This window comes from Schistocerca cancellata, chromosome 2 (assembly GCF_023864275.1).
Source record: "Schistocerca cancellata isolate TAMUIC-IGC-003103 chromosome 2, iqSchCanc2.1, whole genome shotgun sequence".
NCBI lineage: Eukaryota > Metazoa > Arthropoda > Insecta > Orthoptera > Acrididae > Schistocerca > Schistocerca cancellata.
This window is the reverse complement of record NC_064627.1, coordinates 608743087-608770123: the sequence shown is the minus strand read 5'-3', so window position 1 is coordinate 608770123 and position 27037 is coordinate 608743087. Positions and strand designations below refer to the sequence as shown.

Below are 27037 nucleotides of genomic sequence, written 5' to 3'. Positions count from 1 at the left end.
CCCGACACCATGATGCCGGGTGTTGGCCCTGTGTGCCTCGGTCGTATGCAGTCCTGATTGTGGCGCTCACCTGCACGGCGCCAAACACGCATACGACCATCATTGGCACCAAGGCAGAAGCGACTCTCATCGCTGAAGACGACACGTCTCCATTCGTCCCTCCATTCACGCCTGTCGCGACACCACTGGAGGCGGGCTGCACGATGTTGGGGCGTGAGCGGAAGACGGCCTAACGGTGTGCGGGACCGTAGCCCAGCTTCATGGAGACGGTTGCGAATGGTCCTCGCCGATACCCCAGGAGCAACAGTGTCCCTAATTTGCTGGAAAGTGGCGGTGCGGTCCCCTACGGCACTGCGTAGGATCCTACGGTCTTGGCGTGCATCCGTGCGTCGCTGCGGTCCGGTCCCAGGTCGACGGGCACGTGCACCTTCCGCCGACCACTGGCGACAACATCGATGTACTGTGGAGACCTCACGCCCCACGTGTTGAGCAATTCGGCGGTACGTCCACCCGGCCTCCCGCATGCCCACTATACGCCCTCGCTCAAAGTCCGTCAACTGCACATACGGTTCACGTCCACGCTGTCGCGGCATGCTACCAGTGTTAAAGACTGCGATGGAGCTCCGTATGCCACGGCAAACTGGCTGACACTGACGGCGGCGGTGCACAAATGCTGCGCAGCTAGCGCCATTCGACGGCCAACACCGCGGTTCCTGGTGTGTCCGCTGTGCCGTGCGTGTGATCATTGCTTGTACAGCCCTCTCGCAGTGTCCGGAGCAAGTATGGTGGGTCTGACACACCGGTGTCAATGTGTTTTTTTTTCCATTTCCAGGAGTGTAGTTGGACCGTGGTGAGAACACGTACAAATAGTAATCGAGTTTGGACATTATTCGGAAAGCACGTTGCTAGTTCTACTGGTAACGTAGGCCCTAAGGAAATGTAATGAACCTGAACGAGGCAAGAATAGTAGTCGGTACTAATCTATGGGGCCATTGGAAGAGATTACAAAGAAAACAGGTTTCGCTACTAGTAGATGAAGTACTAGTACTAGTACTAGTAGATGAATTCCTTCTTCAGGCCACAAGTGGCCCATCGGGACCATCCGACCGCCGTGTCATCCTCAGTGAGTATATGGGTAGGAGGGGCGTGTGGTCAGCACACCGTCCTCCCGGTCGTTATGATGGTTTTCTATGACCGGAGCCGCTACTATTCGGTCGAGTAGCTCCTCAATTGGCATCAAGAGGCTGAGTGCACCCCGAAAAATGGCAACAGCGCATGGTGGCCTGCATGGTCACCCATCCAACTGCCGGCCACGCCCGACAGCGCTTAACGTCGCTGCTCTCACGAGAACCAGTGTATCCACTGCGGCAGTAGATGAAGTGGTGCGACTAAATTCATGCCTAGGACGGAGAAAGGGCTGACCAATCTTCCATTTCTACGACTGTAGTATGTAGGTGCAAATGCTTTGCTAAGGAGCCGCTGCAATCGCTGTTGACGATTAAGATGCCAGATACCGTACCACCTGGACTACATTTACCAAATAAAAAACATTCGCCTTAATCCAGGATCGAACCATCGACCTCCTGAATCCTAACCCAAAACTCTATCCACTGCATCACCTGTACAGTATTTCTAATTTGTTCTAATAAGTACAATTACCATACCTGTGGCTACAGTCTTGCTGAATTGCCACTCTTTAACGTCGTTTTTCTGCCGGATGTACTCGCCAGACGAAATTTTGTGAGAAGCATTTTTTTATCGCTGGTATGTGAGGAGTCGCGCTGCGAAGCCCGAGTGCGCGAATTTCCCTTCGCCCTGTATTCTGTGTCTGTGTGTGTAACAATAATGCATATTTTGTCAATGTCAATATTGTTATAAATTTATCACATGTCGTCGTCAATTGCCATGTCACCTCTTAGCCTAGCATCCAGCTCTATTTGATGATTAATTCCGTCCGTCACAATATCGTCACTGATTGCACCTAGAAACACACAAAAGTCTCACAAGCAGTCCGCACAAGCCTAAAATTAATATTATTGTACAAGAGAAAAAAATGAACTACTACTACCTCCATATCTGACCCTCAACAATTGGTGTCATTTCCCATGAACTCACACCGGAGAAATGTTTCATGCCTTGGCGTGGGATGAAGAATGGGTCATTCAGTTGAATCCCTGCAGCCACAGCGTCAGCCCATTCCCCAACAGCCATATCATCATTGCTAGCACCTGGAACGAAACAAGAACATTTCATGAGCAACGCATGCTAGCGTAAATTGTTGTAGAAGAAAAAGAAGTATCAAATACTACACATGTATGCGTTTGTTAACATTAGGACCCCATCCCTGAGAATTCATACTAGACAATGGCGTCATAGCATGAGATGGGTAAATCTCGGTATCAGTATTAGAGATTTGTGTCATGTTATGGTTGGGAAATGTTAGCGACTGTGACATCTGTCATCTATAATATTATCAGAGTCTCCAGAAAAACAATAATAGCTTATAAACATTGTATGCATGTATAGATATATACATAATCCTCTTATATTAATTACTAATACTTCTTATGGAACTGAGAGCCTATACACTGAGTCATGCCCTGGGAGACCACATTATCATCATGAGGGACCTGATCAACCCTAGGTATCTCTATAAAGCTACAAAAACAAATATATCATGCACAAATCACAAATACACACACACACACACACACACACACACACACACACACACACACTGGGCATTGTTTAAACTTCACACATATGTTTCGAAGTGAATACAGTCATAGAGCTTTGCTTCACTTCATCCATCCCCATTTGCACAACCACACTGAAAAATTCTACAAGAGGAAAAATGTATTGCATTAGGTATCCATGCCCTTACTATCTGCACACATAGAGAGAATATATCTATCAGAAAAGTGTACTTACAATAGCAAAATCCGCCTATTATTGCCCGATTACACCTTCTAATATGCACATGAATGTATTCGCAATTGCGAGTAATAACAACCATCAGCTGTAGAGCGATCGCCTTTACCATTTTTTTATTGTTCTATATCGTTCATTGAATTTGTTCGTTGTGGACGACCGATGACACCCGTTTAGGTTGTTCGTTGATCCGTTCACTCAGTTTTTTTTATTACAGAGGGTACCTAAACTCTCTGACCAAACACACTGAGCTACCGTGCCGGCAAACCATTTGGCTATCCGTGCACGACTCACGGCTACACCCAAACTTGCATATGTCGTCCACTAAGCGTCTACGACCTGGACTCGTACATCTATTATGTATATTCCCGTACAGGTCAAACGTTGTACGTGAAAGTCACATGCCCTGTATCGGCAGAGAAATACGATATTGCAGTGCCTTTCATATTCTGATTAGGATGCAAAGTTCCTTTGGACATGCATGCATGCATAAAAAAATCATATTAGATAAGTACCTGTATCTATGAATTAGGACACTTGCTTATCCCTGTATCATCACAGACATTACCAGAATGGCGCTTCATGTCTGCCATAAACGTTCATACTATCACTCTTACTGCTGTCAGGGCTCATACTAGGCCCAAAGTGATTTATGGCAAGGAAGCGCTTCTTATTTACAGCTGGGAAACTGGATACATCCAGATTTTGTGCTGGAGGTGACCAATCAGAAACGAGGAATTATTGGATGGTTATCCCAGTGCGTAGACGACAGTTGGTCGAATTGAGCAAAGCTGTTATCGGACTATGCTCCTGTCACTGCTGCCGAAGCAAGATCATGTGTAGGTGATGGCATGTTGAATACTGTGAAAATGAGATAGGACATTTGCAGCATAGTCGACAGGACCCACTGCGGACCTCTGGTACAGATCCGCGTAAAGGGTCTGAATCAGTAACTCAGACGGTTCCGCAACCGTGTAGGCTTCAGATTCCACGATTTGCGCCAAAGGGTGGTTGGGTTTCGGGATCCGCTGAATAGAACAGTTGTCCACTATACACAGGAGGCGGCCACACGGGTAGCAGGGGCTGTGTGGCGTCGACTGGTTGGTTTTTAGGTTAGAGGGTCTCGGGAAAACACAAGAAGGGCTTAAGTCACAAAGGCTGCAGGCCGAACACAGGAACTCTGAGAGAGTTTGAGAGTTCTTACATGACTTAACGAGTGAGTTAGGAATACAATCTGTTCATTGCTGTCACTTATGTAGATATTGTTGTTGTGGTCTTCAGTCCTGAGACTGGTTTGATGCAGCTCTCCATGCTACTCTATCCTGTGCAAGCTTCTTCATCTCCCAGTACTTACTGCAACCTACATCCTTCAGAATCTGCTTAGTGTATTCATCTCTTGGTCTCCCTCTACGATTTTTACCCTCCACGCTGCCCTCCAATGCTAAATTTGTGAGCCCTTGATGCCTCAGAACATGTCCTACCAACCGGTCCCTTCTTCTTGTCAAGTTGTGCCACAAACTCCTCTTCTCCCCAACTCTATTCAATACCTCCTCATTAGTTATGTGATCTACGCATCTAATCTTCAGCATTCTTCTGTAGCACCACATTTCGAAAGCTTCTATTCTCTTTTTGTCTAAACTATTTATCGTCCATGTTTCACTTCCATACATGGCTACACTCCATACAAATACTTTCAGAAACGACTTCCTGACACTTAAATCTATACTCGATGTTAACAAATTTCTCTTCTTCAGAAACGCTTTCCTTGCCACTGCCAGGCTACATTTTATATCCTCTCTACTTCGACCATCATCAGTTATTTTGCTCCCCAAATAGCCAAACTCATTTACTACTTTAACTGTCTCATTTCCTAATCTAATTCCCTCAGCAGCATCCGACTTAATTCGACTACATTCCATTATCCTCGTTTTGCTTTTGTTGATGTTCATCTTATATCCTCCTTTCAAAACACTGTTCATTTCGTTCAACTGCTCTTCCAAGTCCTTTGCTGTCTCTGACAGAATTACAATGTCATCGGCGAACTTCAAAGTTTTTATTTCTTCTCCATGGATTTTTATACCTACTCCGAATTTTTCTTTGGTTTCCTTTACTGCTTGCTCAATATACAGATTGAATAACATCGGGGATAGGCTACAAACCTGTCTCACTCCCTTCCCAACCACTGCTTCCCTTTCATGCCCCTCGACTCTTATAACTGCCATCTGGTATCTGTACAAATTGTAAATAGCCTTTCGCTCCCTGTATTTTACCCCTGCCACCTTTAGAATTTGAAAGAGAGTATTCCAATCAACATTGTCAAAAGCTTTCTCTAAGTCTACAAATCTTTCTTCTAAGATAAGTCGTAGGGTCAGTATTGCCTCACGTGTTCCAATTTTTCTACAGAATCCAAACTGATCTTCCCCGAGGTCGGCTTCTACCAGTTTTTCCATTCGTCTGTAAAGAATTCGCGTTAGTATTTTGCAGCTGTGACTTATTAAACTGTTAGTTCGGTAATTTTCACATCTGTCAACACCTGCTTTCTTTGGGATTGGAATTATTATATTCTTCTTGAAGTCTGAGGGTATTTCGCCTGTCTCATACATCTTGCTCACCAGATGGTAGAGTTTCGTCAGGAGTGGCTCTCCCAAGGCCGTCAGTAGTTCTAATGGAATGTTGTGTACTCCGGGGGCCTTGTTTCGACTCAGGTCTTTCAGTGCTCAGTCGAACTCTTCACGCAGTATCGTATCTCCCATTTCATTTTCATCTACATCCTCTTCCATTTCCATAATATTGTCCTCAAGTACATCGCCCTTGTATAGACCCTCTATATATTCCTTCCACCTTTCTGCTTTCCCATTTTTGCTTAGTACTGGGTTTGCATCTGAGCTCTTGATATTCATACAAGCGGTTCTCTTTTCTCCAAAGTTCTCTTTAATTTTCCTGTAGGCAGTATCTATCTTACCCCTAGTCAGATAAGCCTCTACAGCCTTACATTTGGCCTCTAACCATCCCTCCTTAGCCATTTTGCACTTCCTGTCGATCTCATTTTCGAGACGTTTGTGTTCCTTTTTGCCTGCTTCATTTACTGCATTTTTATATTTTCTCCTTTCATCAATTAAATTCAATATTTCTTCTGTTACCCAAGGATTTCTACTAGCCCTCGTCTTTTTACCTACTTGATCCTCTGCTGCCTTCACTAATTCATCCGTCAAAGCTACCTATTCTTCTTCTACTGTATTTCTTTCCCCCAATCGTGACAATTGTTCCCTTGTGCTCTCCCTGAAATTCTGTACAACCTCTGGTTTAGTCAGTTTATCCAGGTCCCATCTCCTTGAATTCCCACCTTTTTGCAGTTTCTTCAGTTTTAATCCACAGTTCATAACCAATAGATTGTGGTCAGAGTCCACATCTGCCCCTGGAAATGTCTTACAATTTAAAACCTGGTTCCTAAATCTCTGTCTTACCGTTATATAATCTGTCTGATACCTTCTAGTATTATGCAGATACTGTTGAATAAAAGTGGGCAAGGTTATGATCCTGATTAAAGAAGAGTGATAGTACTCGTTGTTAACTTAAGTGAGAGCAGGGAATGTAAACTGCAAGTTCCAGACAGTGAAGCATCTGTAATTACTTTGAATACATGCATTAAGCCACACTTAAAGGAGAGCGATGGTATATTTAAGAAATTTGCTTACCCCCAGACATCCTAATTATTCTGGAACTAATTATTCGTGAACATGTCACGCTGCTTGATCTGGAGGATTATGTATTCGACGAGAAGGAAGAGGGAAGTGTTAATGCTCATAACCTGTTTCGAGAGGCTTAAATCTAAAAATGTGTGTAAATTGCTTTTAGACATTTATAAGAAACTTACAGAAAGGCAACATAGTTTGAACAGAGTTGACTATTATTTGTTTTTATACAACTTACACCATTGTTATGCGACGTTTCATACTGAGTTCACTGGATACCTCAAGTGTTTACGAATGTGCTTATTTCTAAGTATGTACAGTGTTATAAGCATTCTGATCTAAATGCACGTTGTCAGATTTATGGGCCTCCCCCCTATAAAAATGAACAAATAAAAAATGATTTGTCATTGCATTATGTTTTTTCTTAGCAATAATAATATTTGTAGTCATCACAGTGTAGTGAGATGATTGGATTATGGTAAAGGAACTACTTCTATTTAAGAATCTAGTACCAAACTCATTGAACCACAATGACAACAGGTCTTTGTTAAGTTTTAATTTGCATTTGAATCCTGACTGCTTGACATATCATTGATGTTACTGAGAATACTTCTGCTGTGGTAGCAGATGACAGAACATGGCCGCTACCAGATGCTATCTATCATGTGTGGGCACAGAGAGCACCCAGGGCCATCTCCGGTAGAGTTCTCTGCCATGTATGTGAGTAGGCACCAGCTGAATGTTGAAAGAGTCGGTATCTTTTATACACAAGGTGGCCAATAGCTCTGGCTGGCAAAACTGTTATCTTGGCCTTTAGACATATCTGATATATTTGCTGGAGCAACAAAGAATACTCACCTGTCAGGCACATGGGATGCTTTTCTTACCTTTCGGAAGGGGTCTTTGTCTTTCCCTGTATTTCCTGGTGCGGGTAACAATACCATGTAATGTCTGTGACCTGTTGGCTTATCAAGACTGCAGCAGCCACCTGACAGGTGGGTGGCCGGATAACACTTATGTATACCTTGTTGGTCATCACAGAATTACAGTCATTCCGTCTTACAATATTTCACAACAAACTGTTTTTTGTACGTCTTCAATTCGACCTGTATCACATCCAAACCTATAGGAACAGTAATATGCAGAGGTAAACATCGGTGAATTCTCCATTAAATTTCGGGCATGCAGCCGCGCAAATAAAATTTCTTCTACTGATATTTCGGCCGCGTATCGTCCGGCCATCTTCAGAGCGAGTCACAAGACTGATGACAAGGTGCCAAGCGCGGCCTTATATGCTCCACCGCGGCGGTACTGCGCATGCGGGTCACAGATGCTGCGCCGCCTGTGGCGAAAGCGTACGGACGTTCGATGTGCTTATCGATGTTTGATCGGCGGCGATGACACGGTGACGACTTCTCTGCAATTTAATTAGTCCAAGAGCCGGATTCCATGCTTTGTCCAAATTGAAACCTTTATCTCTGTTTATTAAATTGTTGGCTAATCGAATTTCTATAGCTTCCTTGAATACAGAATCCCAAAAAGAAGAGGTGGATGTTAAAATCTTCACATCACTGTAATTCATGGAATGACCCGTATCAATACAGTGTTCGGCCACAGCTGACTTGTCTGGTTGTAATAGGCGTGTTTGATGTCCCAAACACCAAGTGGTGCTGAGAAGAAGATACAGACTCTTCACGTCTGTACATATAACTGTCGCTCTCTAATAGGCAACGACAGACTAGAAGAGATCGAGAAAGAGCTTACAAAAATAAACTGGAGTATTGTTGGTTTAAGCGAAGTTCGCCGAAAAGGGGAAGACTGTCTCCGTTTGCGCTCTGGCAACTTGTTTTACTTTTGTGGCGACCCAGAAGGAAAACTCAATGGAGTTGGGTTCTTAATCAACAAGAATATTGCTGATAGAGTATCTGTCTTAGAAGGAACTTCCAGCAGGACAGCTCGAATGGTCCTGAAGGTGTCAAATAGGTATAAAATACAGATTGTTCAGGTGTACGCGCCCACCTCAAGTCACCCTGACGAAGAAATTGAATCCTTTTACGAAAGTCTGGATAACACCTGTAAAAAAGGTAGTGATTGTCACTTCCAGATGGTCATTGGCGATTTCAATGCAAAAGTTGGCACCAAGAAACAAGGCGACACAGTGGTGGGCAACTATGGGATTGACGACCGAAACGATAGAGGTGAGAGATTAGTCCAGTTCGCTGAGTACACCAGTATGTCCATCATGAATACGTTCTTTAAGAAGCACCCTCACCGAAAATGGACTTGGAGGAGCCCAAATTTCAGTGTCAAAAATGAGATAGACTTTATTCTGTCAAATATTCCGCAGATTGTAAAAGACGTATCAGTGCTAAATCAGTTCAACACTGGCAGTGATCACCGTCTTGTGAGAGCAAGGGTCGAACTCAATGTAAGAAATGAAAGGAGTAAACTTATGAAAGGGAAGAGAAGGGTAATCAACCTCAAAAACCTGGAAGAACATTCCTCGAAATTCCATGAAGTCCTCCAAAGCAAGTTCCACGTAACTAAAGATTGTGATTTGGCGGAAATGATTGTTTCAAGTGCACAAGAAGTCGGTGGCCTATGCCAAAAAAATAAACAACCAAAGAAATTCAGTGTCAAAACTGAAACCCTTTTACAACAGAGGAGAGAAATGAACATCCAAACCGATCGTGATATGGTGGCGTACTCCGAACTATGTAAGGCAGTGCGAAGAGAAATGAAAACTGACATACAGAAATTCACTGAAGACACCTTACGAGCAAGCTTGGAGAACAAGACAAGTTTAAAGTCAGCCAAACGCAAACTCACAATCGGTAAAAAGCAGATTATCGCACTCGATGGAAATGACAGTCGAATCACTGAAAAGGAGGCGGTTTTGAAGTTCATCAGAGACTTTTATAGCAATTTGTATAGCAATACAGGGGAAAATTTGAGTGTATCTAATTTAAATGATATACCTAGTGTTCCAGATATACTCCCATCGGAAGTCAAGTGTGCTCTAGATAGCATGAAGAAGAGAACAGTGCCGGGTGATGATGAGCTCAGCGTTGACATCCTCAAACTGGCAGGAGAGGTAACAATAAATCACTTGGCAAAAGTATTTACTTCCTGCCTGCACTATGCTTCAATCCCACTATCGTGGAACAAGGCTAAGATTATTTTGATACACAAGAAAGGAAGTATTCACAATATTAAAAACTACCGTCCTATCAGCTTGCTCTCAATTTTGTACAAAATTTTTACAAAGATCTTGTTAAATCGAATTAGTTCCACCCTAGACTTAGCCCAACCTATAGAACAAGCTGGATTCCGAAGCAATTTTAGCACTATTGACCACATTCTGACCGTTAGTGAAGTGATAAGCAGAGCGAATGAATACCAACTGCCTCTCTGCATTGCCTTTGTTGACTTTGAAAAGGCATTTGACTCCGTTAGCCATGTAGCTGTCCTCCAAGCTTTGAGTGAGCAAGGAGTGGGAGCAGCATACATTGAAGTGCTCAGGAAAATCTACGAGAATTCTTCAGCTTATGTTAACATCGGCGAATCAACTCAAGAATTCCGCATCATGAGGGGTGTCAAGCAAGGCGATCCCATCTCCCCAAAACTGTTCTCTGCTGTATTGGAAATGGCTATGTCAAAGCTGAGCTGGGAAGGTAAGGGAATCAGAATTAATGGAAGAAGGCTTACCAACTTGAGATTTGCTGATGATATTGCCTTACTGGCCAAAGACTTCGCAGAGCTCCAAAACTTAGTTACAGATCTTGCATCGGAATGTCAGCTGGTTGGCTTGAACTTGAACCTTTCCAAAACAAAAGTAATATCCAACAAATGGGTCCCAGCTGGAGATGTGAAAGTCAAGGACAGTCTACTAGAAGAGGTCAGTGAATATGTCTACCTTGGCCAGATTATAAATATGAAGGGAGACATAAGACCAGAAATCTATCGACGCATCAAGCTTGGTTGGCAAGCATTTGGGAAGAATTCAAAAGTATTCAGATCAAAAATGCCAGTAAATCTGAAGAAAGCAGTATTTGATCAATGCATTCTTCCTGTGATGACGTACGGATGCGAGACATGGACACTGAACTCATTCACAAAAGGGAAACTTAGGACAGCACAGAGAGCCATGGAGAGATCAATGCTGGGCTATACAAGAAAGGACAGGAAAAGGGCAGATGACATCCGGTCTGTGACGAAGGTTAATGACATCTTAGAGAGAGTAGGTTCCTTGAAATGGCAGTGGGCTGGCCACGTCGCAAGAAGAAAAGACAACAGGTGGACGAAGCTAGTACTGGAGTGGAGTCCGAGAGAGCGCCGGAGGCCTAGAGGAAGACCACCAGACAGATGGGACAAAGACATCAAGAAGATCGCTGGTAACACCTGGCAGAGAACTGCCCAAGACCGTCCCACTTGGAGAAGACTGCTGAAAGCCTGCCTGAATCCACGACTCGAAGAGACCACATCATCTAATGATTGAATTGGCTGATGATGATGATGAATAGGCGAGTGTATCTTCGGTGCTCCACACACCTTTCATGAACGGTGCGTGTTGTTTGACCTATGTATGACTCCTCACAATTTCCGCAAGGAATCTGGTACACACCCGCCTTACGAAGCAATAAATCGTCCTTTACAGAGCCGAGTAAAGCCGCAATCTTCGTGGGAGGCCGGAAGATCACCTTAACACAGTGTTTCTCTAGAATACGGCCTATCTTTGAAGAAAGAGCACCCACATAAGGCAGAAACGCCCTAGATCTGAAGAAATTACTATCTTCTTCCGCATCGTATACCTTCTTTTTAGGTTTTACATCGAATGCTCTACGAATTTGTTGCGGAGAATATCCATTCGATTTAAAAATACTCTTGAGGTATGTTAGCTCTCCTTGTAAATTGTCTTCATCGGATACACAGTGCGCCCGATGCACTAAGGTCTTAAGGACACCCATGCTCTGAGAAGGGTGATGGCAGCTACTGGCATGAAGGTATAGATTTGTATGCGTTGGTTTCCGATGTACGGCATGTCCTAATGTGCCATCACTTTTACGGTGAACGACAACATCCAGAAAGGGGAGGCACCCGTCTTTTTCTATTTCCATGGTAAATTTAATGCTAGCATGGATAGAATAGATGGTGAATTTTATGAGCAAATTGACGGTGTTGCCATGGGAAGCCCCCTCTCCCCTCTGGTAGCTAATTTATTCATGGAAGACTTCGAGGACAAGGCACTGGACTCAGCATGTTTTAAACCCACGGTCTTCTGGAGGTACGTGGACGACACATTCGTGGTATGGCCCCATGGTATGGATGAATTACATCGATTTCTTCAGCATTTGAATTCTGTGCTGTGTCTACACCTGCTGAGTTTCCTGATCCCATAATTCAGGTGTTACTGCTGCTGCCGTAGCACAGGATTATCTTAGAAGACAGATTAAGGAAAGGCAAACCTACGTTTCTAGCATTTGTAGACTTCGAGAAAGCTTTTGACAATGTTGATTGGAATACTCTCTTTCAAATTCTGAAGGTGGCAGGGATAAAATACAGGGAGCGAAAGGCTATTTAGAATTTGTACAGAAACCAGATGGCAGTTATAAAAGTCGAGGGGTATGAAAGGGAAGCAGTGGTTGGGAAGGGAGTGAGACAGGTTTGTAGCCTATCCCCGATGTTATTCAATCTGTATATTGAGCAAGCAATAAAGGAAACCAAAGAAAAATTCGGAGTAGGTATTAAAATCCATGGAGAAGAAATAAAAACTTTGAGGTTCGCCGATGACATTGTAATTCTGTCTGAGACAGCAAAGGACTTGTAAGAGCAGCTGAACGGAATGGACAGTGTCTTGAAAGGAGGTATAAGATGAACATCAACAAAAGCAAAACGAGGATAATGGAATGTAGTCGAATTAAGTCGGGTGATGCTGAGGGAATTAGATTAGGAAATGAGACAGTTAAAGTAGTAAATGAGTTTGGCTATTTGGGGAGCAAAATAACTGACGATGGTCGAAGTAGAGAGGATGTAAAATGTAGAATGGTAATGTCAAGGAAAGCGTTTCTGAAGAAGAGAAATTTGTTAACATCGAGTATAGATTTAAATGTCAGGAAGTCGTTTCTGAAAGTATTTGTATGGGGTGTAGCCATGTATGGATGTGAAACGTGGACTATAAATAGTTTAGACAAGAAGAGAATAGAAGCTTTCGAAATATGGTGCTACAGAAGAATGCTGAAGATTAGATGGGTAGATCACATAACTAATGAGGAGATATTGAATAGAATTGGGGAGAAGAGGAGCTTGTGGCACAACTTCACTAGAAGAAGGGACCGGTTGGTAGGACATGTTCTGAGACATCGAGGGATCACAAATTTAGTATTGGAGGGCAGCGTGGAGGGTAAAAATCGTAGAGGGAGACCAAGAGATGAATACACTAAGCAGATACAGAAGGATGTATGCTGCAGTAGGTACTGGGAGATGAAGAAGCTTGCACAGGATAGAGTAGCATGGAGAGCTGCATCAAACCAGTCTCAGGACTGAAGACCTCAACAACAACAACAATAAAAGGGGGATGGCGATAGGGGAACTTGATTCCTATTGGTCTAAAGAAAGAAGGGAGAAGATGGAGGATGACCTTGATTTTGGACCTCGTTTGCCCACAGTGGATGGGTAACCTTCATTTTCCCGCCATTTGTAAAACTGTCAAGTGATCTGTGCCGTAATCTTGTAGTGAACATGGTGGTGCCAGAGGCCCCATCTCGTAGTATTCGTACAGAAAAGTCATCTCGTGATTTAAGGGTTATATTAGAATTTGGTGCTTACTATTCATTTCGATGTAAGCATTAATAATGTATAACAATTACGGAGCATTGTTACATTCCGCTGGTCGCAGCTTCGACTCCCACAAGTATGGTCATTTACATAATAAATCGTTTATTTTCACGTTCGTCGGATTGTTGTCGAGGTGTAGCGTAGGGACGGCAGACACGGCTTCCCCCGTGCGCAGCAGAACAGTAGCACGGGCACCACTCTCCCGCCTCCCCCCGCGGCAGCGCACAGGTCCACGCACTCGCTGCACGCGGGGATCAATAAGCGCCTCTCTGTCTGGCGGACGCAACGCGCACGCAACCCTCGGGGTCGCACCGCTTCCCCGCGCTGCAGCCAATAATAGGGGGGGAGGGGACGGCGGAGGCCGCCGGTTGGTCGAACGGCGGGGGGGGCAGGTGGTGGGGGGCCAACGGGCGTGCGCGCCTGGCGCCGCGGGAGGCAGGGGGGGACAGCGGCGGAGAGCCGGCGGCAGGCAGCGGCGCAGACCATGGCAGCGGCGGCCGGCGCAGTGCTGTGGAGTGTCGGCTGCTGGCGCCTGGGCCCGCACGTGGTGCTCGCCTGGCCGCTCCAGCCCCTGCTGCCGCCGCCTGACATGGAGACCAGGTACTGTGCGTCGCGCGAGGTGCCACAGCCCTGCATGCGGTGCCCCGGCCGCCACAGAACGCGCGTCTCGTTCGTCTGGTCTCGCGGCCGTAGCGCCGCTGGTATCCGTTAGTTAAAACGTTATTGCATGAACCAAATAGCAACTCATTTCTCTCCTCACTCTCAATTATTAGTTAGTCCTGGTGACAAAGGTCAGAGCTACCCCAATAGCTGCGTAAAAACAACTTCAAGTTACAGCATCTCAGTGGCATTTTCTTTCCTGGCGCACTTCAGGCAACAGGGAGTGTAACCAGCACGTTTCTCGTGTTTCACCTTTGTTCTGTGTGCACTCAATATAAAGGACTAAATGCAGTACCCTATACGTCCAGCCCAGTCTGATAATCAACAAACGCCTAACACACCTTCACATTTCGGCTCTCTCGCCGGCTTAGACGCTTCTGTGCACCGTTAAATCGACCAATTTCTAACATAAAGAACACTTCGCCCAAGCGTTTTTTTATTGATCAAACGCATATCATCGTCAGGTAAACAATACGAAACTAAACAATCATAAGTTCTATTAGTAAAAAGGAAACCAGCTGTCAAATATTTCCACAGAAAATGTGTGTTCCGTGTGAAATGTGACTGTGATATCTTGTGATCCTGTGCCATACCAGTCCTGGACGTCGGATAATGAAGAGAACTTGGTTGTCGACTTTCGATCCCGACAGTGAAGAACAGTGTTCTGTGCTACGCGACATGACAAAAAGTGTACCTGTGATCACGTTGTAACTCGTACGTGAGCGTAATTTGCCACTGGGCAGCCATTTTCAGATGAGTACACAGAGATTTTTCGATGATTTTACAGATCTGGCATTCCGCTCAGCAAAATAACAATGTGACGCTTGGAAGCAAAAGAAGATAGCATATTTGTGCAAAACGAACAGAATACGCTTTCCAGAATGTGAATTCGATGGAAATGACCTCACTTCCTTCGGAAATGCAGTTCTGTGTGTGACGCATTAACGTCGTTTCATGCATCAATTTAGTGCAGGTTATGTTGTTAATCATGTTTTGCTGCCATGCGCGTAAAATGTGTTGCCTCTCGTTTTGAACGGACACTAGTAACGTACACACGAGATCAGAGGGACTTTTGGATCGGTTCTATAAGGAACAGAAGAACGCCACGCCTAGACGTCAGAAGCGACATTCGGTGGAGCTCTGATCAATACTGGGGGAGAGCTGCAGCCGACGGAGACTCGAAATAATTCCTCCCCTCTCGTGTTTCCCACTTTCGGTTTGCGTGCCTCCGAAAGCTGGTGGGTGTGTGAGGAACTTCCTTGGTCCTGTGCCTCTGGGAACTTTTCCCTGCGTTGTAACGCTTCAGTAATGACGCTAATAAGACGCGCCACTCGTCGCGCTGTGTAGATTTCAGCGGCCAAAATTACTACTACGGCTCGAAAACTTCGAACCGTCGGTCATTTCAGACGTATTTGAAGGAGAATTTTATCATATACGTAATACTACATCATACACAGCAGAAAAAATACTCGAACAAAAACCATCACGTAATGTTACGTGATTTACCATTTTACTCCATCAACTTATCATATTGCACGTATGAGTTTTCGAAATGGTGAAACCGCACCTGTTTCTTATTAATTATATAGTTCACATGAACAGGGAAATTAGGCGCTTATAATTTGACATGTAACGCTTCGAACAATTAAGTAACATTAAAATTGCTACACCAAGAAGAAATGCAGATGCTAAACCGGTATTCATTGGACAAATATATTATACCAAAACTGACATGTGATTACAATTTCACGCAATTTGGGTGCATAGATCCTCAGAAATTAGTACCCAGAACCAAGTCTATCCATAATAACGGTCTTGATATGCCTGGGCATTGAGTCAAACAGAGCTTGGACGGCGTGTACAGGTGCAGCTGCCCATGCAGCTTCAAAACGATACCACAGTTCATCAAGAGTAGTGACTGGCGTACTGTGACGAGCCAGTTGCTCGGCCGCCTTTGACCAGACGTTTTCAGTTGGTGAGAGATCTGGAGAATGTGCTGGCCATGGCAGCAGTCGAACATTTTCTGTATCCAGAAAGGCCCGTACAGGACCTGCAACATGCGGTCGTGCATTATCCAGCTGAAATGTAGGGTTTCGCAGGGATCGAATTGGAAGAATCCTAAGGAAATGCAATCCGAAAACAAAGGAAGTAGGGTACAGTACGCTTGTTCGCCCACTGCTTGAATACTGCTCAGCAGTGTGGGATCCGTACCAGATAGGGTTGATACAAGACATAGAGAAGATCCAACGGAGAGCAGCGCGCTTCGTTACAGGATCATTTAGTAATCGCGAAAGCGTTACGGAGATGATAGATAAACTCCAGTGGAAGACTCTGCAGGAGAGACGCTCAGTAGCTCGGTACGGGCTTTTGTCAAAGTTTCGAGAACATACCTTCACCGAAGAGTCAAGCAGTATATTGCTCCCTCCTACGTATATTGCTCCCTCCTACGTATATCTCGCGAAGAGACCATGAGGATAAAATCAGAGAGATTAGAGCCCACACAGAGGCATACCGACAATCCTTCTTTCCACGAACAATACGAGACTGGAATAGAAGGGAGAACCAATAGAGGTACTGAAGTTACCCTCCGCCACACACCATCACGTGGCTTGCGGAGTATGGATGTAGATGTAGAAGGGTAGAACCACGGGTCGTAACACATCTGAAATGTAACGTCCACTGTTCAAAGTGCCGTCAATACGAACAAGGGGTGACGAGACGTGTAACCAATAGCACCCATACCATCACGCCGGGTGATACGCCAGTATGGCGATGACGAATACACTCTTCCAATGTGCATTCTCCGCGGTGTCGCCAAACACGGATGCGACCGTCATGATGCTGTGAACAGAAGCTGGATTCATCCAAAAAAATGACGTTTTGCCATTCGTGCACCCAGGTTCGTCGTTGAGCACACCATCGCAGGCTCTCCTGTCTGTGATGCAGCATCAAGGGTAACTGCAGCCACGGTCTCCGAGCTCATAGTCCATACTGCTGCAAACGTCGTCGAACTGTTCGTGCAGATGGTTGTTGTCTTGCAAACGTCCCCATCTGTTGACTCAGGGATCGAGACGTGGCTGCACGATCGGTTACAGCCATGCGGATAAGATGCCTGTCATCTCGACTGCTAGTGATACGAGGCCGTTGGGATCCAGCACGGCGTTCCGTATTACCCTCCTGAACCCACAGATTCCATATTCTGCTAACAGCCATTGGATCTCGACCAACGCGAGCAGCAATGTCGCGATACGATATACCGCAATCGCGATCGGCTACAATCCGACCTTTATCAAAGTCGGAAACGTGATGGTACGTATTTCTTCTCCTTACACGAGGCATCACAACAATGTTTCACCAGGCAACGCCGGTCAACTGCTGTTTGTGTATGAGAAATCGGTTGGAAACCTTCATCATGTCAACAAGTTGCAGGTGTCTCCACCGCCGATAACCTTGTGTGAATGCTCTGAAAAGCTAATCATTTTCATATCACAGCATCTTCTTCCTGTCGGTTAAATTTCGCGTCTTTAGCACGTCATCTTCGTGGTGTAGCAGTTTTAATGGCCAGTTGTGTAAAATACACACTCAATGTGCTGGACTGCTTTGTTTCTTCGGGTCCACAATATCGAAGAGTACAAATGGAAGATGCGCGAAAGAAGAATTTTTAAGTATCTGTCTAGTGCATTTTTACCGATAATTTCAACTCAAAAATTCGATTATATGAATTCGACTACTTCCAAGAACACTATCAATTAATGGTAGAGGTTTTCTGGCGTGCATGTTTTGGCTCATGTACCGTGTGACCAGAATTCTAGACGTCGTTTCACTCCAGTTAATGTTAAGTGTCAGGCCTATGGTAACTTCCACTACGTAGAAGAACAGGTCTCCTGACGCGCCTACAACTAGTACACATTCGCCACAAAAGTAACATTTCCACATAACAACGCCATAACTGGTACTGTTGTGTAGAACAAAGGAAATGGTTGCGACTTAAAATCATCCTGTTGGTAGCACCAAAAGTAGTCATATAATCTACATTGAAGCAATCGAGATTTATGGCACATCGTTTTCAATTTCGATTCTAGTGAATCAACGAAAACACAAAATTAAATAATAGCAATAAATATTGTGTTTGATTACTGTCGCAGTATGGACGTATTGCACTTCGTACCAAGGGTTTACAATCTATGTAAATCGAACGAGAGGAAGCATGTGTAGGAAAGTTAACTTATTCAGAACCACTGTCTTGTACAAGTATCTTTTACAAATACGCTGTGTACTGCGGCAGTTTCTAGTATGGTTGCGCTCTAATGAATCACCATTCTTTTTTTCCTCAACCCCTCCCAACATAATGGTTCAAAAGATGGAGTGCCTCTTTGTACCTTCTTTCACAGAGACAACAGACATTGTTGGCAAGCAAAGGATTGACTCTGCTCAGAAGTAACCAACCCAAATTCGTTGGAAATCATCTGGTGAAACTGAGGAATATCTTCAGCCATGTTGGTTGGCTCGGATGGTATGTAGACTGGTATCAACACAGAGAAAGAGTTTTATCACTGCGCAAGTCCCTGTTTCAAAAGAAGGCCCAACTACACTGCGTCTCGTGAGTTTTTGTATATTATAAATTTGTTGTTTTCGTGAGATAGTGGAATGGCTTAAAATCCGACGCACTTTGAAGTTCTGAACACTTACATAGTTTAATAAACACTCTACATGCCATGATTCTTACCATTATATTTGTTTTCTGAAACTGATCATCATCGTCATCATCATCATCCCGTTGAGTGATATGAACTCCACAGTGTGTTGTTAGGCGTAATTTATAGGAATACCCGTTCAGTTACGAGGAGGAGGAGGGGGGTGGGAGGTTCACTGCCTTTAGCTTATATAGAGTATTTCACGAGGTAAAAGTCATGGTAAAGAGGGTATAAAATATCTTACCAACTAGCAATCAAGCTACTAGACATTAGGTATATAATTTGGTACCTTGCCACCGAGCCAAAGCTGTGAATTGGACCAGTAACTGGCGCTTTCGTAAGTCACAGAAAGGCAAGACAGCAATACAATTTACACTTTATTTGAACTAAGCACGCCGAAGCGAATTGTATAAGAAAGTCTGTATATGTGTTGTGCTGTACAGCATGTGCGGTTTTGCACCTTCCATCAGACTTAACCCATTGACTACCAATTTTATTTCAAAAACATTAATGAATGTTTATTTTAATTAATTTCTTAGTCAGAAGTAGCAATATGAAAAGAATATTTCCCGATGTTTCGTTTTCCAAGGGGGTGTTAGTCGGGGTGGGCGGGGGGGGGGGGGGGGGGAAGACGTCTGCTAAAAACCTACAACACATACTGGCAACAGACACTCAGTGCACAGAGCATGTCTTCGAGTTTGTAACTCACACTACAGTTGCTTAGTATGGGCTTCGCTTGTGATGCGGCAAGTGGCAACTGGTGGGTGGAAATCGTGGACGGAATGTGCCTGGGAAGGCGCGAAGGCAGCTCGCTTTGCCAGTGTGCTAATTGGGTTGCCTATAGTGTGCGAACTTATTCGATGTGACAATACGGTGACGACGGTTGACAATGAAACTTGAGGACAGCACAATCTACAGGACCAATCTGTAATTATAAGTCTGCTAACGGTTTGTGGGCTTCCCTTTACCAGTGGGACACTGATACATAGCAACAACATGCAACAAATTCCAGTTGGTTCTCTGGTAACATATCGTGGGACACATACCTCCCGTTGGTAGTCTTAAGGGTTAAGGCCAATGCTAAAATACTCATGATACACCAGCCCAAAAGAGGGAAACAAAATTTTTTCACCTGAAGAGAATACAATGACAGGAAGACCAATATGCCTCACGAGAATCAGTAGGATGTTTACGAATGATTCATCGGGTTTTGGATGAATGTATTTCACGCAGTATAACATACAAAATAGTGCACGAGACTTGGTATACATTTTCAAGTTTCTTATACATAATTACAAATGCTCAATGTGCTCTTCTCGTGTTACGCGACAAACATGTATGCAGTAGTCAAGTTTGACCCATAGACGAGTGAGCATGTCTCTGTCAACAGTTTTCACCAGCGCAGTAGTGATGTGATCCTCGAGTTGAGTCTATGTTGTCGGCAAAGATAGTACATATACCCAAAGAAAAAAATCACAAACTGTAAATATGGAGATCTAGGGGGTCATCTGAAGAGTGGTGAATCATCCTGAGCACAGCGTCCAGTCCACCGGTTTCGACGTTCCTCGGTCAGTGGGCAACGCACGGCTTCATTACAATGAGGCGGACTCCGTCTTGCTGAAATATGAAATCTGGTATATGAGCTATTAGTTTAGGAAACGACCAGTCTTGAGACATGTGTAGGTACGTTTCACGCCTCACGGTTTTCCCAAGAAGAAAGCAGGGCCCGTATAGTTTGCTACGTGAAGCAGCACAGAAGACATAAACCTTTGGAGAACCTGTTTCAGTCTCCACTGCAAAATTGGGATTTGTCATACACGGACGTTGTTCTGATTCGCTTGACCCTCTATCTAGTACGACGCCTCATCACTGAACCGGGTATAAATTCACCATCTTTGATGGCTTCCTGGAAAAGTCCACCAACTTCGTGTCTGATGGTGCGGTCGAATGGCTGTAAACGTTGCAGCTGCTGTATGCGGTATGGTTTCTGATGTTACCACTTCCGCAGAAGTTGAGTGCGGAATGCCCAGTTCGCGTCTTGCGTGACGTGTAAGATTTCTTTGGACTACGAAGGAACGCCTCTTGGACACTCTCTACTGTTTCACCTGCAACACCTGACCGTCTGGAACTTTTCCCTTTACAGAGGAAACCTGCGCCCTTTTTACTGGGTAGGTGACTGCATGCTGTACTGTCTCCAGAACGCACGCGCACGGTATTCACGGGTGCTACCGAGTCATACTGCACCACACAAAATGAGGTCTGCTGATCATTCGTCATTTTGCAAACTGTTATCATCCTGCCGCCTGTGATATCTGAAAAGGGATAAACAAAACTGTAAAATATGCTCTCTTCATTGGTTATTAGCATGCGTGGAAGGGCACTGTGTACTTCATGCTATAAGATAAAACCCGAAGAATCATTTATAAACAGCCTGTATTTTGCCAAAGCAGCATAAGATCCCTGCAGGACCAGTAAGAGCCATTTAAAACCAGTATCCATCAAGACTGGAGCATTAGTCAGAAAAGATGAAACCGTTTAAACATCATGGCGGCTGCGCTATCAGAAACGGGCCTACGCCTGTGAATAACTTCGTTTAAAGCAAGGCCATTTTCGGTAAGGGATTGTTTTGACGTCAGCATACTTCATCAGATGTGGTCGCTGTAGCGGGTGGTCTGCCCTTCTTTCCCCGATCCTACCAACTTGCCCTGACGCATATGAAGTCTCCGCTGCTTAACAAGGAATGGAAACAACGAGGCGGCTTTATTTTTCTTCATTACTGCAGTGACAGAAATAAATTAATAACACTCGGACACGCAGATTTCAACTGCAAAGATTAATTTACTGGATTACTTATTCGATACATGAAAGTCTACAGCACCAGTTAACGGCTAACGATAGTTAATAAATTGGCTAGAGCCTCCTCCGAGTCAACTAAGTAGTCAGAGGTACCTTTCTGAAGGGGAACAAACGCAGCAGAGTTGTGAAGGCGGTTCCCACGAAGGGAAGCACATGAGCGAAACAAACGACACTGAAAATTCTCGTGGGTCCTTCAACCAATGAAATTAGAAGTACTTGATTTCTAACGCATAATGAAAGATAAAACAGACAAGCCTACCGAAGAACTTACTAATAGTGCATCGTTCTGCCATCGCACGAGCCAGCAAAAACCTTCCCTTGCCTTTGGTGTTCCCATACTCGGGTTAGAACATGCACGCACAAAAATAGATCTTCAGTAATGGCCAAAAGTTTACCTTATTGTTATCAAAAATATTCAAGGAAAATTAGAAAAGTAAAGACACAGCATAGAGACTAGACCAGTTTTTTTTCTGTTAGATTTCCGTCGCATTAGCAGTGTTGCAGTGAATAAAATTACGACAGTAAGCAAATCGTACACGAAACGATCATTCGTCAAACGCTTGGCAGTGTTTGACCGTCTCATTGCCAGCCTGCTGCTTAGAGTCACATAAGTATTGTGATCGAAGCGTTCTGCTTGACACTCTGAAGGTAGCAGTGATAAAATACAGAGAGCGAAAAGTTTTCTGCATCCTGGGACAGAAACCGGACGGCATTTATAAAGAGTCGAAGGGCATGAAAGGAAGATGTGAGACACGTTTGTAGCCTATCCACGGTGTTATTCAGTCTGTACACTGAACAAGCGGTAAATGAAACCAAGGAGAAATACGGGAAGGGAATTAAAATTCTGGGACAAGAAATTAAAATCTTGAGGTTTGACGAGGACATTGGAATTCTGTCAGAATGGTAAACAACTTGGAAGATCAGTTGAAAGGAATGGGGATTTTGTTTCGAAAAGAGGTTGTTACATGAATATCAACAAAAGTAAAAGAAGGATAATGGAATTTAGTCGAATTAAATCGTGCAGGGCTCAGGGAATTACATTAGAAAATGGAACACTACAAGTTGTAGTTGATTTTGGTTGTCTGGTCAGTAAAATAGCCTACGATGGCCGTAGAGAGAATTTAAAATGAACACTGGCAATAGTGGAAAAAGAGGATTTTGGTAACATCGAACCTAAATCTGAATGTCAGTTAGTCGTTACGGAAGGCATTGGTCTGAAGTGTTGTCACACAGAGAAGTGAAATGTGGAGGATAAGCAGTTCAGAAAAGAAAACAGTAGTTTTTGGAATGTGGTGCTGCAGAGGTATGCTGAAGACTAGATTGATAGATTGAATAACTAGCGAAGAGACACTGAATAAAAATGTTTTGGGGGGGAGGGGGAATTTATGATACAACATGACTAATAAAATGGTTGCTTAATAGGAGGCATAAAGGAATCGTCAATTTGATCAAGGAATGAAGTGTGGGGAGTAAAAGTTGTAGAGGAAGACCAACTAAGATTTGACTACAGTGATCAGGTTGTTAGGTGGTTCGGGGTATGGGACCAAACAGTGAGGTCATCGGTCCAGTCGGATTAGGGAAGGAAGTCGGCCGTGCCCTTTCAAAGGAACCACCTTGCCATTTGCCTGAAGCGATTTAGGAAAATCGCGAAAAACCTAAATCAGGATGATCGGACGTGGATTTGAGCCGTCGTCCAATGACCAGGTTCAAATGGATCTGTGGGGCAATAGATACGTAGAGATGACGATGTTCCACGGGATCGACCAGTGTGTAGACCTGCATCAAACCAGTCCTCGGACTGAAGCTCACAACAACATCAAAAACTGTGTGAGGCAGAATTCAGTATTTGCATGAAGACGGGTTATTCGTTCGTTTGTGTCATACGACGGCCTATATGGAAATAGTATTTGCGGTTTGGCGGCTTTTCGTTGTAGAGTACACTTCGTCTGGATCCTTTGCAATTGTCAGTGCTTTCCGAGGCCCAATCACAAACCATTTTCAAGCATAATGAGATGTTTCAGCGAGTTGAAAACAAAAATCGTGTGTAAAATCAGATTTGGTTTTTACGAATAGGAAAAAGCTGAGCCGGGGTTATTAAGAAGTACGATGCAATGTTCCGTCGGACATGCTTGAATGTCCGAAGGAACCTTGCATCGAACTTTTTAATAACCCCGGCTGTGCTATTTGGTATTTTTCGCCGAGCACTCGACTTTATTAAGTATGTCTTTCCTGGACGTACGAGTGCAGATTGTGACACACGGACGACGAAGTGTGGAAGTCTGGGTGTGACTATGAATTGTGCTCGGGTGGTCGACGTGGTTAAGGCAACCGCTCACGTAAAGCTAGAAATCCGTGTTTGAGTCTGAGTCTGGCATAAATTTTCATTGTCGTCATGCCATTATACAGCCGAAGGTGGTTCATATTCGCAACTGCGAATGCACTTGCTGTAGAACTGTTGTTTACCACTATCTGTGTAATCATGCGTTGCTCATACCTTCATTTGTCCCGATAGTGCTAGCGGAATAGCGACCATTCTGTCGGTGGATGGAGATGGGAAATCCGTGTTTGAGTCTGAGTCTGGCATAAATTTTCATTGTCGTCATGCCATTATACAGCCTAAGGTGTTTCATATTCGCAACTGCGAATGCACTTGCTGTAGAACTGTTGTTTACCACTATCTGTGTAATCATGCGTTGCTCATACCTTCATTTGTCCCGATAGTGCTAGCGGAATAGCGACCATTCTGTCGGTGGATGGAGATGGCAAATCCGTGTTTGAGTCTGAGTCTGGCATAAATTTTCATTGTCGCCATGCCATTATACAGTCGAAGGTGGTGCATATTCGCAACTGCGAATGCACTTGCTGTAGAACTGTTGTTTACCACTATCTGTGTAATCATGCGTTGCTCATACCTTCATTTGTCCCGATAGTGCTAGCGGAATAGCGACCATTCTGTCGGTGGATGGAGATGGCAGCCACTTGTCCCCAAGTAGGACACATTGAATCATGGAGGAGGAAGCGCCTCGTTGACCGCTGCTTCACTGCTTCTGACGTCAAGAGTGTCGTCACTGCCGACTGCACTGTCCGTGTTTTCGTCGCAGAGAGGGCGCGGTAATGATTCCTCCGCACTGGAGCTCCAGCCGGACATCCAAAATATGCGTCCAGCCTCGTCGCCGTGTGTTCTGTGCGGCGTAGTAACAGTCTAGTAAGAACTTAGACTCATCTGCGCACGTGTGCTCAGCGACTGTCTTAATATCTTAAGTAAAAATTACACATGAGTGAAAGAGCGCCTTGACCTTCGAGTGGGTACTATGTCTGACTCGTAAACAGACCGAGAAAGCCAATCGCTCGTTTGTCCGTTCGTCGCGTGATTCTTGCTTAAAGCAGTCACTCACGCTTCCTACAATATCCGCCAGTCAGTATCAGTTCTGTCTAACGGCACCTCAATGTGAAAAACCTGTTACATTTGCATACACATTAAAGACAATGGTATTGGTCATACCCTTTTGTGCCGGCCTGAGTGGCCGAGCGGTTCTAGGCGTTACAGTCTGGAACCGCGCGACCGCTACGGCCGCAGGTTCGAATCCTGCATCGGGCATGGATGTGTGTGATGTCCTTAGGTTAGTTAGGTTTAAGTAGTTCTAAGTTCTAGGGGACTGATGACCACAGCAGTTAAGTCCCATAGTGCTCAGAGCCATTTGAACCATTCCCTTTCGTATTTTATTTTCGGATGAAGTTGGGGGGAAAACAACTGTGCACATGCCAACGTGCGTACGAGTTTTTTTTACTTTAGTTTGTATAACCGCTTCCTGCGTTACGTTATAGATGCATTAGAACTGTTTTATAGTCCATCTGTAATAATGGGTAGCTAATTCATTCAACTGGGTCTAGCTTTTTAGAAAGGTTTGTTACTGCAATGGTCTGGCCATAAACCGGCCTAGGAGATAATATGTTTTGTCGTTCGACTGTATTTTTTTCTCTTGTCTCAGAAAGCTTCTCGGCAATGGAAACCATTGTATGAAAGTGTACTCGTTGTTCTTGCATCCATCACGTATTCGATTTGTGCCTAATTGTTTGTGGAGTATCGGCTGAGAATAGTGAACGGTTAGCTCTGCTAGAAAGTTGTCCCAGTGTTTCACTCTAGTAACTTGTTAGTATGTAAAAGATACCAACGTTCAGTCGCAGATTTTTCTTAGAATAGAAACATTTCAGTGTCATTGAAATGTGTATTAAATAGTACAGACCACAAGAAGCATCGCCGCGGTACCCTCGGAACTCGCTTGCGAGTCTTGGATTTTTATTTATTTTTAAATTTGTGGTAAGGTCTTATGGGACCAAACTGTGGAGGTCATCGGTCCCTAAGCTGAAGCACTATTTAATCTAACTTAAACTAACTTACGCTAAGGAAGACACACACACCCATGCTCGAGGGAGGACTCGCACTTCCGACGGGGGGGAGCCGTACGGGCCGTGACAAGACGTCTGAGACCACGCGGTTACCCCGCGCGGCATCCGAGTCTTGTTTTCTTTTTTTTTCCATGTGTGATCTTGGCGGCCATTTTCTGCCTGTGTAGCCGTTAGTTTAGTCCAGACTGATGCATTCTCTTCTAATTTTTAGTTTGTAAGGCTCCTACAAGCTGCGATAGGTTCGGCTACAGTAATATTTTAGACGGTAAACTAACGATGCTTCGTCGCAGTTGTGTGATCTTCGGTCTGTGTGTTTTTTTTTTTTTTGTATGTTCTGTCATTTGGCTGCAAGGCAAAGACTGGACAGCGTACAGGAACATAAGCAGATGAAGAACCTAGCGATTCAGACCTGGCTTATATTACTTACTTTTTCATTTTAGTATCAATATACACACGCGATTTTATATTCTAGTGACGTCCATTTCGTTCTAGCGATTCGGACTTGGCTTACACGAGGGGCGTCAGTAAGTAATGTAACATTTTTTTTTTTCTGAAAGCAGGTTGGTTTTATTGAAGATTCCAACTCACCATATTATTCAGCACCCTATTTTTCAACATAATGTCCGTTCAATGCGACGGCATTACGCCGCCTTACTGCGAAGGTCTGTACGCCAGCATGGTACCACCCTACTGGTCGACATCGGACCCAACGTCTTGCTACATCAGTAAGCTCCCGATCATCCACGTGGTGCTTCCCGTAGAGCGCATCTTCCATTGTGTCAAACACATGGATGCTGGGAGGTGTGAGGTCCGGGCCGAAGGGTGGATGAGGAAGAACAGTCCAATGAAGTCTTGTGACCTCCTCTGTCTGGTGCGCAGAGGTTCAAATGGCTCTGAGCACTATGGGACTTAACTTCTCAGGTCATCAGTCCCCTAGAACTTCAGAACTACTTAAACCTAACT

General features: G+C 44.4%; 1 protein-coding gene across 1 annotated transcript in view; it reads left to right on the top strand.

The window, feature by feature from the left end:
• Positions 1 to 13925: 13925 nt before the first annotated feature.
• The window catches only part of LOC126162268 (protein gustavus), a 331257-nt gene continuing 318145 nt past the window's right edge, over positions 13926 to 27037 (top strand). The window contains exon 1 of the mRNA XM_049918662.1: positions 13926 to 14057. Coding sequence (XP_049774619.1) covers positions 13942 to 14057 — 116 coding nt within the window. The 5' untranslated portion in view covers positions 13926 to 13941. The remainder of the gene's footprint in view (positions 14058 to 27037) is intronic.